The 17256-nt window shown below is 35.5% G+C and overlaps 1 protein-coding gene across 4 annotated transcripts in view; it reads right to left on the bottom strand.

Annotated features, from left to right (window-relative positions):
- HERC2 (HECT and RLD domain containing E3 ubiquitin protein ligase 2) overlaps window positions 1-17256 on the bottom strand; it is a 111648-nt gene that overhangs the window by 18172 nt on the left and 76220 nt on the right. For 3 of the 4 annotated variants that reach the window (XM_074908263.1, XM_074908281.1, XM_074908271.1), the window contains exons 65-83: window positions 16570-16795; window positions 15517-15688; window positions 14759-14945; window positions 13852-13992; window positions 13295-13486; window positions 12240-12393; window positions 11428-11535; window positions 10152-10283; window positions 9485-9643; window positions 9286-9404; window positions 8741-8866; window positions 7667-7822; window positions 7406-7521; window positions 7098-7296; window positions 5726-5940; window positions 4820-4997; window positions 2940-3101; window positions 1709-1800; window positions 676-815 (exon numbers count right to left, since the gene is read on the bottom strand). In XM_074908263.1, coding sequence (XP_074764364.1) covers window positions 676-815; window positions 1709-1800; window positions 2940-3101; window positions 4820-4997; window positions 5726-5940; window positions 7098-7296; window positions 7406-7521; window positions 7667-7822; window positions 8741-8866; window positions 9286-9404; window positions 9485-9643; window positions 10152-10283; window positions 11428-11535; window positions 12240-12393; window positions 13295-13486; window positions 13852-13992; window positions 14759-14945; window positions 15517-15688; window positions 16570-16795 — 2974 coding nt within the window. The remainder of the gene's footprint in view (window positions 1-675; window positions 816-1708; window positions 1801-2939; window positions 3102-4819; window positions 4998-5725; window positions 5941-7097; window positions 7297-7405; window positions 7522-7666; window positions 7823-8740; window positions 8867-9285; window positions 9405-9484; window positions 9644-10151; window positions 10284-11427; window positions 11536-12239; window positions 12394-13294; window positions 13487-13851; window positions 13993-14758; window positions 14946-15516; window positions 15689-16569; window positions 16796-17256) is intronic. The other variant, XM_074908290.1, reaches the window with a different exon arrangement.

Raw genomic sequence — 17256 nt, 5'->3', positions numbered from 1 at the left:
AAAGCTGGTATTAAGAAAAGAATTAGAAAAGGCTCAACATTTTACACGAGACCAAAGATCCTATAATAGGTTGTATTACTAGACAGGACATTAAAATGGGTGCTTATTGTTGCAAGATAATCGGAAAATACTTTTAAAATAGCAACCTTGTTTCTGAGCATTCATGTTCTGCAGCTATATCCCATTTCACTAGCACATATAAAACACTCAGTGTGCAGACTTGTTAATTACATGTGGGAGTGAGTCTGCTACAAAGATTATTCAGTATCTCAACTTGCTCTGTAACAAGCAATATTGTTTGTGCAGTGCTTCATGTAGCAAGTTAAACACCTTGGCAGGCTCAGAAAACCCTATCAAAAAAACCCAAGTCCATTCATTCTACTGCTTGACCAATCTGTAATTACTTTTAGAGCTATACATTTTTCTTTGGCCATCAGCGTTTATGAAAATTTACTCTTTATTTTTTATTAATTAAAAACTTTCAGTTGGTTTTATGTTCTATTTTATGTTCTCTTTTATGCTTGCTGCTCAAGAAATACATAACATTTGCAAACACAGAATATATCCATGCACACAGAGGACCAGGATTTTTAGCAAGAACAACCTGCAACAGATAAAGTTTCATTTGTTTCAAATTCAGTACTGAGAACTAAGTAAATTAGTTGATTTTTATACCATCTTCAGTGCAGCAAACACAGTGCAAAGACCCAGTAGCAATTGCAATGACTTTCTTTCCTTGCAGACCCTGTACTTGTCGCGGTCTTCTAACATGGTCATCAGATCCATGGCCTAACCGATGATAATCTCCTTTGCCCCTGCACAAAGAAGGTAAAACATTTCAAAACTGTGTTTAATTGTGGAAAAAGGGAAACAACAAACTGTGTCTGAAATTTGATCTGTAGATATATTTACAAACAGTCCAATACCAAAATATTCTCCAAATATTCAACAGTAATCACCCCTAGTTCATATAACATGGATGTGATTCTGATGATATAGTAAAAATTCTTAAACCCCCAATATGCTGTTCCTACTTATTCTGCATGGGTCCTTTAACCACTTTTGCAGGGGGTTGTTTTGGGTTTTTTCCCCTCTTAAAAGGATCAAATGTTAAAAGCATTCATCTGCAAAAACAGTAGGTTTTACCAACCTCAGAGACTGTAACTTTGTACAGTTTAAGGATATCTCTAATGTCATGCAAACAAGGGAGCAGAAGGATGTTGGGAACATATTTTAGTTAGTCTTTTTAAACACTTAAGCCTAGTAGTTTAAATTACAAAATTTGGAATGGCATAGGAATATTAAAACTATGAACTAAAATCAAGTTCTCAGACTACAACTACACAAGCTAGCCACAATTTTGATAATACAGGAGAATGTTATTTATGCTATCATCTTCCACCCCACATGACACTTCAGGTTTATATTCTACTGACATCCTTGGAACTTCTACATCCTGTAGTGGTCAATGCCTGGAATGACAACCCTGTACTTAGGTCTCCAAGACAAAATACTTTGATTTTCATTCAAATAGCACTATAAAATGTTCCCCAAAGTGGTAGATTTTATTACTAATCAAGACAGAAAAATTCAAAAAAGTTTTTCATGGCGGGGGGAATCAAAACAGTGAAGGCAATACAACACTTAATACCTGTTGTACACAAGGTAACGTCTAACACTGTCAAATTAATTAATACAAATTACTTACCACGTATACACTGCTCCAGATTTGGTAAGAGCCACAGAAAATTGTGATCCACATTCTACTTTAACCACTCCAAGGCCTGTGAGGGAATCAATCTAGGAAAATAACATCAAATAAAATTCAAGTTAATTAAGGAGGCTATACTTTCATAGACCACACTGTCTTAAATAAAATATAATGCGCAAGTGTCTTTCTATATGTGTATTTATAAATTAAAATGTGTATGTAAATCATTTACCAGAATTCTACTCCTTTCATCTTCCTACCATTTACTAGTGAAACATTAAAAAGTAACTCAGATTTGGCAAACCACTGAAGATCATCTCTATGTTTTGCCAATAGTTACTCAGCAATTGCCCCACAGTAGAAATGGTAAGACTCCTGTCTCCAAATACTCAACATTAATCATCTCTAGTTTGTATGACATGGATGTGATTCTGCCTACACAGTACAAACACTCAAACCTCCATTCCTGTTTATTCTGTGTAGGTCCTTATGTCACTTTACCATCAATTCTACGAGACTAATGATTGATGAAACATGAACAAGCTACTTTCATATTGTGTTACATCATGCAATAAAATAAATGTTATTTGGGACAGGCTGGTAGACTTTGTCCATTTGGAAACAGAATGGGGACACGTGTATCCAGGTAATAAAGTGTGATTCTGGACTAAGAATCTAAAATCCACTGTGCATTAGGTATACACGGTGACACTCACATACATTTCTCAAACACAAGCAATGTTGTTCTTCATAACAAGTGCTGGAATTCAAATTAGATGGCTACATGGATTTCATTTGTAACATATTCCAAGTCAACCATGCATTCATATTAAAGGTTTAATATAAAATTAAGATTACTTTTTAATTAATTTATACCCCTTTCTGGAATGAAGTTATGACTTCTGTAGTATTGTGGAAATTTATTAACACATGAAAACATGAAGATTTCTTTGCAAACATAACATTTTGATAGGAACCAAAATTAAAATGAGAAATACTGCTGGAACGAGCAGTGTTCTCCAAAGAAAAAAACCTTCACGTGCAACTTCAACAGTCAGCACAAAATTGAAATACTCATCATTGTAGCCTACAAAGTTCATTCTTAACAATCAGAAGAATCTTGATGTCCCAGGATGGGTGGAAGTCTGCACATATTGGCAAATCTGTCTTCAGCGTTCATCATCAACCTTATGTTTCTAATACAATAAAAGAAGTTACATTCAAATACCTTCATTGGTACTTTACAGCCATCACTACCTCCTCTCCCAAGTTTTCCATAATCTCCATCACCCCAGGACCAGACTGTATCATCATCAGTCAGGCACAATGTCTGCGCATCTCCGCTGCCACAGGCTATGTCAATCACACGGTAGCCTTGGAGAGCTTCCACCTGTAAAGAAATTGCCCATTTTTCTTCACAATAGAAGACTCATGTCATTCAGGTTCAGAAAAGATGACAAACCCAACTCAAAGAGTTGTATCACTGGAACTACAAGTCTGAAGCACCACAGGAACAAGTAAATAAAGGCAACTGAAGGGGCTTCACTCTTAAAACCAGCAAAATGAAAACTAATTATGTATTTTAAATACTGGATTATTCTTTTTAACTGGTGAACTAGTTATGTGTTTTCTATGAATTGTTTTCCCTGACTTTTTAGGTAAACAAACTTAAGGTTATTGAAGACTATATTCTATTTAAATAATTTCAGGCTCTCTGGGTTAGCATAGTACACAGTAAGAAATAAAAAAATAGTCTTATTTTCAAATACTCTTTTACTAGTTTACAGCTTTCTAGCACTTGCATCATAATCTGAATTTAATCAACATCTTTTGAAATGCTGCCATCTAGCGATGAAGTATGGCATTCGGATTCACGAAGTTAAAAGGATGGTGACCCACAGAGATTGCATCCTCCTCATCCTTACCCCTACTTGAAATAGATTATAGGTCACACAATCCATCATGCAGAGCAGCATGGAACTTCACATACTTCAACTCATCTACATATTATCTATTCCCATACCAACCAAGAACACAGAGGAGGGAAAAGATAGATATATATAAAGAGAGAGATACATATATAAAGATATGTAGGAGGGGTGGGTAGACCTTGGTTTTTGGAGGCAGGGGAACAAGAACATCTGAGTACAGGTGATAAGGTCCCAAAGTGGACTAAGAATGTATGATACCTCATCACACAAATGCAAGAACTGAAAAAAAGTTAATGCTTGTTCTGAATAGAAATATTGGCACAGAGCTATTAATAAAAACAACAAATATTCAGTTTGATTCAACTAATGTAATCTTATCCTTTGATGTATTTTCAGCAAGAGAACACAAATAGCAAAATGAACTCTCATTTCAAAGGCAAGGCAGCTCTCTAAATGCTACTATTCTAACTTAAATCTCTTACAGTCTAGTTCATGGGAGTACAATGGTCTGAATTAAAACTCATCAGCTAATCAGTATACTCATTCTCCCTACATTCCCTACCATCCAAGTTCTCAGATTTGACACTGAAGAATCAAATGGAAACAGCTACCTTCTCCATCAATAACTGCTTAATGCAAATTTATTTAGCAATTAAATACTTCATAATGACTTTGGTTAAATTCTTAATAACTTAGTATATACTTCAGTAACATCTCAGTATTCAATCATGAAAATTAGTAGTATAATTATTATGGCAGAAAAAAAGCAGTTTGCAAGCAACTAAGTGGCTATCACTGTAATCACTGGTATGTTTTCCAGGAAGTAAAGAATGAGGGGACCCAGTAGATAAGGACCTCATTTGTTATTTTCAGTGCAAATTACTTCTGTGAAGGGATGGAATTTACTTACTGAAGGGTGGGATGTTTGATTTGGGTTTTTCTTTAGGTCTTCTCTAAAACAAATTCCTTACAAGCCATTTAGTGACCTCTAGAAAAGTTTTGCATTCCCTTTTCATTTTATTCTTCCAATCCATTCCTGTTTTCTAAAGCAACTGTTCATTTCTGACAAATACATACCATTTTGTTCTTTTGTTCTTTATATGCAGAAACGCAAACAGTTACACATCAGAAGGTAAGAACTGGACTAAGACTGTATAGAACTCCAAAGGTTCCTTACCAGTTTAGGTTTTAGTTGGTCTTCACTATCTCCATGCCCAAGGCGTCCATATCTTCCCTTTCCCCATGTAAAAAGGTCTCCTGCAGCTGTAATACATGCACTGTGTGCTCCCCCAGCAGCAATGTCAACCACTTCTATACCTCGCAGAGATTCAATTACACGAGGACGATCACAAGGGCTGAAATTAAAATATTTGTCTTCACAACACTTTTAGAATAAACTATTTAAGTTCACCAGTGTATAGAAAGAGGTTTTTTTAATGAGTACAAGGACACCCAAAATAACTAAGCATTTGCTTTTGCTCCAGTTTAATATACTAAAGATTTATTTAATTAGTCATTCAGAAATACTTTTAGAGGCCTATAAAAGCTAAAAGTATTTTACTGTATGTTATATGACAGCATTACAGGTAAGATGAAACTACAAAACCACTTCCATTAAAACTTAGTCAAAGGTAAGCATTTACCCTGGAAAAATCAGTTCAATCTAAGACACATTATCAAAATTTCTAGCATAAAGTGTACTGTTGCCTCCCACTTCAGGATTCCCGTTTTTTTTTTGATCAGAACACTGCTATCCCGTAACACAAGAGAATTTCTCCTTTAATGTACACAACAATGCATGTGGAGAACAGAAGCAGAATGGCAGTTTTGCTCCCCAAAGGAAGGCCAGTGGACTTTAGCGTTCACAGATATGTTAGAACAGAGTATCTAATTAGAGAAATCAGAGTAACTGTTTAGCTGAAAAATATTTTGCAGTTCCTCGATTTAAAAATGTACATTTCCACATAGCTAAAGAATAACTTCTACATACGAGCATTACTCATCAACACTTCAAATACATAGCAACTATAGAAAGTACCCATTAAGAGTTTTTAAAAATAACATTTCAAAAAGTGTTACTTACCTTCGGTTTCCATGACCAAGTTTACCATCTTCTGCTTCACCCCAAGAGTAAACTTCTCCCTCAGAAGACAATGCCAAACAGTGCTTTCCTCCTGAATTCACTGCAACTTTCTTTATAAACACATGTTGAATGGATTCCAGCAAAGTTGGAGTAGAAACTGACTCTGTTCCTCCAATTCCAAGCCTACCACCTGCTCCATATCCAGTGGCATACAGCTTTAAAGCAAAGAATAAAATTTAAATTTTTTTGCCTCTTTAAGAACATTCACTAGAGCCACAGAGAAGAATTCTTAATGAATCTATACTGGAACACTGTTAAACAGTTTCTTACATGCCTCTATACCCTGTTCTGAAAAATAAGAACTATTTTAAAATATTTCAGAAAAAAAAAGTGAAAATAAGGCTACATTGCAGTCAATATGAACTGTCACTGACTTAACAGATTTCACTGTAAAAGTATCAAGAAAACACAGCTTTGTGTGATAACATTACAAAATCATCTATCACCTGTAGGTCTTTTCCAAGCAGCACTATTCTAGATTCCTTTCTTTTGTGGAGTATACACATCTAAACACAGTTGCTTCTTCCCCTTCCATCCCATAAATACAGTCTTAAGTACTGCTTTTCACTCTCTTTTTGTCTACCTGAAAGTAACTTCTCTCAACAAAATGATGTCAAACAATGTCATTAATCTATCCTTTACCCTTCTGTGAACCATTAACAAGGATGATACTGATTGCTGAGGAATCATTACAGTATCTCACTAGATAACTGCTACAAAAGCCCTAGCTAAAATTCTCGATCACATCCTTAACACAAACTGCCACCTGTATCAAAATAAAGACATTTTCAAATTTGTGAACGTTTTTTTTCCTCCTATACCTTACACTGAACTACACTGAACACTATGGTGCTCCTTTTCACTCAGGATTTAAGCATCTGCAAATTAGATTCTTCAATACCTAACTTACGGGCATCTAGCCAACTGTGAACAATCTCAGATTCCCATTATACCTTTCTCCCTTCAGACGCACATAATCACCATCACATTTTACTGTCTGTCCTGTTTTCCAGGACTCTGTGAGCACATTACTTGTATTTGACTTTGTTTTCAAAAATCTGATCACAGTTTTGAATTGAGAACTAAAATATACATTTTATTTTATGCACTTAATGCTACAGTACACTGAATTCCTACACTGCACTTGCAGAGTCGGCATAGTTCAGTTTCCTTAAAAAGTAAAATAGAACAAAACTACTAGTATTAATAATAATAAATCTGAGCTATACACATTATATTTAGCCAAACCCATCTGACTGAGGATGAAATATTTCAAGGGAGTCTAACAAACATTCATCTACTCTATCCTTACTTTCCCATCAGCAGTCACTGCAAACAGAGTCTGTTCACCACCAATTAATTGCACTGGTCTAAGTGTAGCAAGAGCTTCACATGGAGTTGGGACTTTGACTTTTGCGCCTTCAATCCCACCAAGTTGTCCTCTGTGATTATGACCCCAACCATAAATAGTTCCACTGCCTCCAGCTGAAAGTGTCCAATCATCGGGTCGTCTGTAGAAAATGCAGAACAAAGTTTTAAAGAGTCACCAAAAATACAGTTTATTATCGTACAACAATGAAGCATCACATGACCAAACCAATGACAGTTGAAAGAAATAACCTATTCATCCACTGGACAAGCTGCTCATCCTGTTCTCTCTTAAAAACATCATGGCACTCATGAAGAACATCCATATTTTCATTATCTGCCATTAATTCTCGGATTTTCTTTGCCACCTGTAAAATATTTCGGATGAAATAACATTACTCAAACTATCAATTATTCCTATCACAGTTGGCATAAAATACTTCAAACAGTGTATCTTTTCCAGAGAAATATTTTTGTGCATTCCATGAACCATTTAAAATATTCCTGCAGTACCTCATCAAGGAAAAGGCGAGGTAATGGTGTCCTTTTATCAAGAGCCACAGCAACCCTGGATGCCATACAGTATCTCCTGAACCAGGCCCATTTGTGTGTCTCCGCACAGCAAGGGAGTGTGTCCAACTCCAGATCACAAGCAAGAGCCACAAGCACCTGCAGACAACCAAAAATATTTTAGAGATGTATCAAAAATTTGTAATAGAAAATAATATACATTTGATGTAGTTGAACAGCTCAATAAGGGCCCAAACACAGTCTCAAAGACATGTAAAGTGCAAGGGACATTAAGAGCCATGTTCATTACCCTCACTGATGAGGCAGCATCAAGTGTACCCACACTATCTCACATGGTTATGTATCTAATTTCTTCTTCCAATCCAAAAATTTTCACAATCCCCCCGTGAAAAACACTCTTAGTTAATTTTTCTATATTGAATACCATGTGCTGAACTTTTAACCTTGCATTTCTAAACTGTCTCCTTCCTACAATTAAATCAATTTTCAACTGATTTTCAATTTGATTCAATTTCAAATCAATGTTACTGATGAAGATTTTGAACAATGGATTCCTTTTTCCCCGTGTAAACTTTTACATATTTTAAGAATTTCTTTTCCTTCAGATAGATGAGTCCTCTTAATTTAACTTTTACTATATGGGACACTTTTTCGGCATTTTATTCATGTTGCTCTTCTCCACACTTCCTCAGCCTGTTTTCACTTTGAAGTACAGGACCCAAAACTGAATAGCCTTTCTTCTAAGATACAGATGCAAATAAAATCTTCAGAGTATTTAAATAAATAAATAAAAATATACAACACTCCTATTAGGACAACACAAAAATCACTTATCAAGAAGTCTGGTCTACCGTACTTTCAATATGTCTTTCTGACCTACCTACCTCTGCCTAGCTAGGTAGTCCTTATTCTTTGTCTATTTGATTCTCCTTTTAGGAGTAGTACTCTGATTTTGTCAGAAAATGCTTCTGATATAGGACTAGCTTACCACATCTCAAAAAAAAAAAAAAATCTAGAATTATACTCATGAATTCTTTACTGATTGTACTCCATTACCTTAAAGAAAGGGCTGTGGAGCAACTGTTTGCCACCTCTCACAATGGGGTCTTCATAGTCAAACTGTCTCTGCAAAGCTTCTGGAAGACCTTTAACCAAAGCAGCTAAAGCACTCCCTGTGAAACTCTATAGAGAAACCACACAACTGCAAAGTTAGTCTTACTCTGTATTACAAAAAGTACATTCTTTAGATGATCATGACAAAACATTAACAACTTCCCAAACTACAGTTAGGTATGTGAAGTATCCTTTCCATCCATTTCCTAATGGAAAAATTTGACATATTTCTGTCACTTTCATTTGAATACTGTCATTTGACAATATTTCCGTCACTTTCTGGCAATTCCAAAGCCACATCTATACAGTACTGGAATTAGCCATTTTTTTTCTAAAATGGAGTACCTTACCAACTTTCAGACCTATGCAGGAAGGCTGTTCACTTGCACATTTCCTAATTTGCCATTAACAACAAAAATGTTGTACATTTTAATGCTTTGCATTCATATTAATGAAAAATGAGAAGGAGAGCATCACTGCCTTCTTACCAAAGCTCGTGTTTCTCCATCATTATCCCCTAGAATTCGGTTGATGTTAATAGACTGGCCAAACTCTGTTGTGAGCAGTTTCCGTAACCTCTGCAAAGCCCACATTCTGTGGCCAGCAGCTAAGGAAACAGGAAGAATGTTATTATTTAAAACAATCATTTTAACTTCAAACGAACAGACAATTTAAGATTATACCTACCTAAGGCACTCAGTTGAGCACAAGCTGCAAGAGAAGCTGCCAAGCGAGGAACTATACTCCTGTTGGAAGCAAAATTTAAGCGAAAATCCAACAAGCATGTAACCAAATCCATTGAGGGACATGAAAGAATGCAACGATCTGAGAGAAGGTCTTTAGGACCTGCAAGAAACATAAAGCAAAAACAAACAAAAAAGGTAGGAAGGATTCGTCCTCAGACTGAAATAAGAACAGAACATAGGCAGGATTTAGCTGACCAAACACAGCAGTCGAGTTCCAGTCTGCATCTGAGTTGTTCCGTTCCACCTCCCTCTGAAGGGATTGGAAGAAAGAGGGAAGTACTTTCAGTACATAATTGACCCAATTCCAAAACAGATGCATTTAAAAAAGGAAAAATTTCAGATGAATTGTGTCTCAAAAGCATCCTTTCTTCACTGATGAAGAGGCAAACTAGAGCGATTACAAAATTATCTCTTCTCTCTTCCTTATGTACAAGTGCACCTCTCAAGACTTTGTTGAAAATGTTTCCTAAGTATGAATGAAAATGTTTTCTTAGTATGATTGTAAATGAACTATTGAACTTTGGCATGTAAATATCATGAAGTAAATGCAACTGCAAAAACCAGACAAGTAAATTGCCCTTTGGTAAACATCATATATGATACCTTACCTGCAGCTGGCATGATAGGGTAAACAGTGAATCGCCATCCCCATCCATTCACAGAGCCATCACTGATGAATTTCCATTTTAGTTCATCCCCTGGAATTCGCAATTCACTAGACCAGTCTGACCACTCACGACCTGTCACAGCAGGTGATATGAACATATTCATCTATACTGTCTGAGCCAATATGCAAGCCACTCATCAAAAGCAACTTCACTCCATGGTTATGTATTATAAACATCAAACACACATTCAAGAAAAAAAGCTATGTAAATCACATGAACATAACTATAAAGATGTTACATTATGAAACTTGTCTTATACAGATCAACTAGCACCGTTAACAGATACCCCCAGTACTTTTAATACCATATTCAAAAGACAATGATGAGATCTTAGTAAAATCTGTTGTCCTATTTCCAAATTATCTTTTTATATTACAAAAATATGTAACAACATATATATTAAATTCAGCTTTACAGATTTTTCCAAACAGGTATCCAATCAGAAATAGCTCAATAATGAAACATATGTGCATCTGAAACAGTCTGGGGGAAAATGGGTCAATAGTAAAAGCCCACGTCATGACTGCTCAGAAATGTTAAGCACAGACAGTAACTATCAAGACCCTTGCACATGATACAACGTATGAGTAGCTTCATGGTAAAATCTGATGAGATTAAAAATATTCCTCTAAAATCTACTGCAAATTAATAGTACTTAAAAATTAAATCAGAGATAACAGGATAAAAGATGTGAAGATTTCATGTAGTGTTACATACATAGGCCAGAGTAGGAAACGGAAAGAGAACGAGTCTAGGTATTATTTTAGGCATTCAACAGCAAAAGAGCATTTGTCTTGACTGTACGAAAACTCAAATTTCCATAAGCCTAACTTGAAAAAGAAAAAATCTAATAAAAGAATCCTTTTCCAAATGTATTCCAATTTGTTAAAATATACTTTAATTATACAAAAATTTAGAGATGTTGTCAGGGGTGCTAAACACCGATTTTTTACACTCTAACTGTTCCTAGGGAGAGTATGACAACATGCTCTTCTGAGAGATTCTCTATATTCAAAGATGCCAGATCACTCTTACACGTCTGTGTCTAGATGCTATATATTATTTTTTTTTAAAACAGAGTATCAATTTAGATAGTTGATAGTTACGTTACTGGCCTATCTCTCACAATACATCAGTCACAGACAGTGGTACATTTCATTCAGCTTTTAACAGTAAATTACACAAGACATCTTTGAAAAGCACTAGTTCTCATAACCTGATCGGACGGAAACAATTCTGTTGACACCATCCATTATGGTGAGTGGATCATGACGCCGCTCTGTAGAACACTGGCGATCAAATTCTACCCTCAGTCCCTCAGCACCTAAACAGCAACAAAGAGTTTACACATTTCTACAGAGCAATCAATACCACAAACAAATGCAGTATTTTAGAAATTCACATGAAATCAAACAGTTGGCTGGAAGCCACAGCAGTCATTAATAAAAGTAATTTCCTTTCGTTTAATGACATTATCTGTCTGCAATTTCTTCTCTTTGAAAGGCTTACATCATAGCAAGCTCATGTGAGCAGGGGCTAGCAAACAGAAGACTATACTCAGAACATTCCAAACTAAAGTTGCAACAGACAAAAAGTGTCTATTTACAGTTAAGGCAAATAGCTCTTTGTTGACTGTACCTTTTGAAAAGTACTAGGTAACATACTGAAGGAAGTATTAAAAGACAGTGTTAAAACAAAAAAGTATTTCCCAAATGCTCAAGACTAGAAGATAGGTGTTCAGTTACTGACCCTGAAAAAGACTTAGTCCTTCTCAGCTTCATAACTGAACGGAAAACAGCAGTGACATACAGCTGCAGTCATAGCCAGTGGACCCGAAAATGCACATTTCACAGGATCAAGATGTTCATGCAGCACGTAAGTGTTTTAAGAAATACTTTATTATAGCAACAGGATACATAACATGGTTTCAAAAGTTCAATACACTTTTTTGCAAGCTAAGGAAAAAGTTTGTGCATGCAGGCTTGAAATTAACTCAATTTTAGTAATCTAACTTTAATAATCCTATACCTGGTATTTTAACTGTGCCACTAGAAGATGTATCATCAGTATATGGATGGCTGCTTTCTACAACAACTGGTTGTGAAGAGAGGCGACCACTTTGTGAATCAGTTGCTACATCTTCTAGTTCAGTAACACACAGCTCCAACAACATATCAGCAACCTAAGAAAAGCATACACTTTACAAAAAGGAAGTTTGATCAGTCCAAGAAATTTAAAATAAATGAATCCATCACTTGTTTTCTGAATTCTGATTCATAAACTATCACATTAATTCAAAAATACTTTTTTCATGTTGTTAAGGCTAGAAAAATTCCTAAGCTAAAAGCCAATGCATTGTTACTGATTAGAAAAAAATATTTGAAGGGTAAAGCTACAAGAAACATTAAACAACTTTCAGTTCATTACTGTAAGCAGATATTCTATAAATAATTTATGATTTGTAACAGTCTTTCATATAGCTGCTGGTATCCAATATCACAGCATTTATTAATTCAGTTTGTCAGTTGTCCCAGAAAAACCCACACCAACGGATACTTTGTAAATAATTAGAAACTTCAATGCATCAAATGTAAATTTTAAAAATTAAGAAAAATTTCTGTATTGTTAACTGAATTACTGTATTATTAACAGCAGGTTTAGTTAGTAATGACGACTGCATCAATTTGAGAAGTAAACCCATATGCAAACCAAAACCAATATGGAAGTTTCTAAACTAACATTCCCCAGATATAGGAAAGAGGGCTCAGTTAATTCAGCTTCATTCCAATAACCACAGCAACTGCTCCAATACATAAATACAGTTCATTAAGCTTCTATTATAATGTCTAATTTCAGCATGACAAATTGAGAAAATAGCTTATTACTGACATTTGTAGCACATGCATGTATTCATGTTATACTACCATTAAAATCATAAAGGTTCAGATGCATTTAAGTTCAAACCAAATTTTCATGTTTATTAAGTTTCTCCGTATGCCGAACTGCACCTCAAATAAAAGAAAATATTCTAGACAAGAAAATATTCTAGACAAAGTTAAAATGCAACAGAAACAAAACCTGACCTGCGGGTAAGCTGTGCCCATACCAGACAGCACAGCCGATAGAACATCTCTTCCCTTGTCACCTGCTCGGTTGGACACAGCAAGCTTTAGCAGGTCAACCATGACTCGCGTGTCATCTGGTACTAAGAGACTAGTAAACTCATCCAAGTACTGTGGTTCTGGGCCAGACACTTTACTTTGACTTTCTACATCCTAGAAAAAAAAAAAAAATTCAGAAATATTTAGACAGTGGAGATGAAAAATACTTCATTGAATCTGAACAAAATAAATTCTCTGAAGAAGTTTAAAGGTATTTTAAAACACAATTCATAAATCTGGGATTATAGAACCCCCAAATTAGCCTACTGTTAAATCCATTTCTTAACTGAAAATGTTTTCCTAAAACTAACCTCCTTTAACATCAGACTAAAAAAAAAAAAAAGAAGTCCGTCTGGTTTTGGATAGATTTAAAAAAATGCAGTCATTTAGAGAATAACTTTAAAAGCACAAAAAAAGCAAAACTGCTTGATAAAAGCATGGTAAGACTTAGGTTTTATGTAAGGTATTGACAACATTACTTCTTTGGTTTTTGTCATGGTTTCTGCAATGATACTGGCAGCTCCAGGATCATCTGTGACTGGAATGAAAGGACGGGAAGAGGCTGCAGCAGCCGAGGGAGTTACAGCAGACGGTGTCACAGCATCTTCTGAAGAAACAACCTAGCCAAAACAAATAATAACTAAGAAAAGCTGCAACAAGTTACTGTAAGACCTTTAAGAGTATAATTATTTACTAGAAGGGCTTATGTTCAAACACAGCAGCAAATGAAAAACAGCCATAAATTCAAAACCAACAGATTGCTCCCTGTATTTTTAACTTCTATTTACGTTCCTAGTACAGTAAACCAGCCAACATCCCCACAATACCAGCTGCTACAAAAAACATACAATAAAATATCAGTGCCTGCAGGAAAGCATACAGTGCAGAAAAGCCCTAACAATAAATGTCAAATTAATAGATTGTTAAAGGAAAAGATCTCTTCAGTAGTAAGCCTCTTATTTTTTTCTGCTTATGTTAGCAGATGGGAATCAAAGGAGTAGAAGTTCAGGCCCTTCTGTCTACATTTGTTGATCTAAGTTTACAATTACATTTCATTAAGTAATGATCAAATATTTCCTTAGTCTTGACTTTTTTTTTTTAATCTAGTATTTAATATCTAGTCAAATGGTTAATATTTTCATGCTAACTCTACAATACTATTAGAAATCATCACAGTTGCATTTAAATGACAGAGTGCATTCTGAAAGTTCAAAACTGATTTCACACTAAATGTTACTTTTTCCAAATCTGACATATGCAGAGTACCCACTCCTGAAATTAGAACATGAAAGAACTGTTTAATCTCTGCTATTATCAACCTAGATGAGACAGTATTTTTCAGCTTTAATGTTAAACGCTGATGGAAAAATTAATCTGACACCTTACCTCCCCTCTCCTGTCCTGCCATGGGTTTGGGCTCAGTCTCTCTTCTATATCTCCTACAAGCATGCATTCATCTCCATTTGCAGGGCTTCCTGTAGAAGTAGCATCTGATGGGGGGGCTGGCGATGAAGAAGGACATTCTACTGGTGCAATCATACTTGCAGGCATCAAAGCTCCAACAACTGCATCCCTGAAATCATTTAGTACAGATTAACATGAACCTAATTATAGCCCCGCGTTGAACTTAGAAAAAGTCATATTAGCTTTTCTTAATAAAATAAGGAAAGTTTTCCAAGCTCTGGAATTTAGAGTAGCTTATCTCCATTCTCCTTTGGGCCTGACACTTAAATACTGTGTTTCAGGGCCACTATTTTACGTGAGTTTCTCTTCATAAATTTTAGCACAAATACTCTGTTGTCTACCAACAACAAGGAGGACATTGTAAAGTTTTATTATTCTTTCCACCCTGTCCCCCACTGCTTGCTCCATATCATCTATCATGGTTGACTTACACTTTTACATGATTTACCTGATAATTTCTACATAAACATTTTTTTTCCCCAGGCACTGGGAGCTTATGTGAAGAAAACACAACAGCATAAACCTAATATCAACATCAAAAGAAAATTTAAACAAAGCTGAGGCCTATCCTGAGAAGTTCAAACTTGTGAAATAAGTTACACCTAACTCAAGAGACCCTAAGACATGGTAAACTACGTAATCTTTTGCTCTGCAAAAGACAAGAATGTTTGCATGCCTACCTGGCGTACATGATTTGTAATGCCATCAGTATATGAGATAATGCCTGCTGTTTGGCAACATTCCCATCAAGAGATAGGAGAATCTTAGCAAGGGAAGGACGATTTGGCTTGGAACTGTTTGCCCCACTAATTTTGTTACTGGCAGCAGAAGAATCTGCATCTGAAGGAACACCTGCAGTGAGCAAAAAAGAGAAGGCAAGCATTTTTAGTGGTGTAATATATAACTGGAACTTATTTATCTAATGTCTTGTTAAAACAGAAAGATGACTCTAAAACTAACTCCACAGTAGATTCTTAAACTGCAGTGCCTACAGTTACAACATTAAAGTCAATACTGAGGCTTTTCAGCAAGGGCTTTCATAAAATAGCTTTCCACCTTTTTACTTACACATGAAGAGTAAATACAGAGATCAATATTTTGCTGATCAGCATCTAAACCAAGTTTTATTTACAAAGAAATTTCTCAAATAGCAAGAGCATTTATTAAGTACTCTTAAAAATACTGATCAAATAAACCATATATGTAGATACTGCTCTTTTTTAAATACACTGCCTTGTTCATGGAAAAGCTTAATTAGCAAAATGTTTGGTGCTTTTATTTTCAACACAAAACATTGCTGTTTTGCCACTCTAATTCTTAAGTCACCTACCTCAGAAACAAAAGGTAACGGTAGCATCAGGAACTGTAGCAAGAGGTTACGTGTAAGAAGACCAATATTACAGTAGCATCCATCTACTATTACCTCCATAAAACTCTAGCCTATATTAAAGACAAAGTCTTTGGAGCATTTGATAAAGCATCTTGCATTTTAATTTCCTGAAGAACAATAAAAGTTCAAACTAATGCTAATTCTGAACAATTCCTTTACCACTTCCACTTTCAGGCAGAGGTTTTGTTGGGGTTTTTTTTAGAGATATGTATGTTTTTTGTTTTGTGGTGGATTTTTTGAAAGACAGTTTTCTTTTTGCACTCTTCTATCACATATCAAACCACATACACAACTAACTCTCCAACAGCATTAAAAAAAAAAAAGTACAGTAATAAATACCAACCAAGATAAGAAGCACCTAAAGGGTCCCTCGCTGTCTGGAAAAGTACTGGTTCATGAACAGATGGTGTAGCTACATCCACTGTTGTCCACGCTACACTGTGGGAAGACCCACAAGCAACCCGAGTGATCTTCTGGCCTTCCAAGCCCTGGACAAGAGTGGGCTTCCTATTGACTGTAGTAGTTCCATTGCCTTGTTGCCCATGGTCATTATCACCCCAAGCATAAACCTGCCAGTAAACATTTTCAACGTATTATTTTGCTTCGTTTGTTGCCTCATTTAACTGTTTTCTTAAAAATTCCTAAAAAGGAATCTTAGCAATTTCTATTATTCATCTAGGACACTTTAGAGACCCTATTGCTGTGTCTTTTTTTTCCCCCGTTAAACAAGGCAGGCATTATTATACATTAAAAGGGAAAAAAAAAAAAAAAAAAATCAAAGCAACACTATCAGATGATTCATAAGTCATTGCCAATTCATAAATCATCAGTTGATTCATAAACTGATCAGTGTTCACAGTGAACAGTAAGTTAGAAAAATGAGCTGCACAGTAATTAGATTGGAGATTTGAATCAATAAAATGACAACGTCAGATCACAGCAGAAAGATCTGTCCAGAACACTGTGACTGCTTTTGCATTTCAATAGAAGCAGGAAACTGATGATGAGATACTACATAAAGTAGAAAAAT

The sequence above is a fragment of the Athene noctua genome, chromosome 1 (assembly GCF_965140245.1).
Source record: "Athene noctua chromosome 1, bAthNoc1.hap1.1, whole genome shotgun sequence".
Classification (NCBI taxonomy): domain Eukaryota; kingdom Metazoa; phylum Chordata; class Aves; order Strigiformes; family Strigidae; genus Athene; species Athene noctua.
Note: the sequence above shows the minus strand (reverse complement) of the source record. Positions and strands in the feature narration are given on the sequence as shown.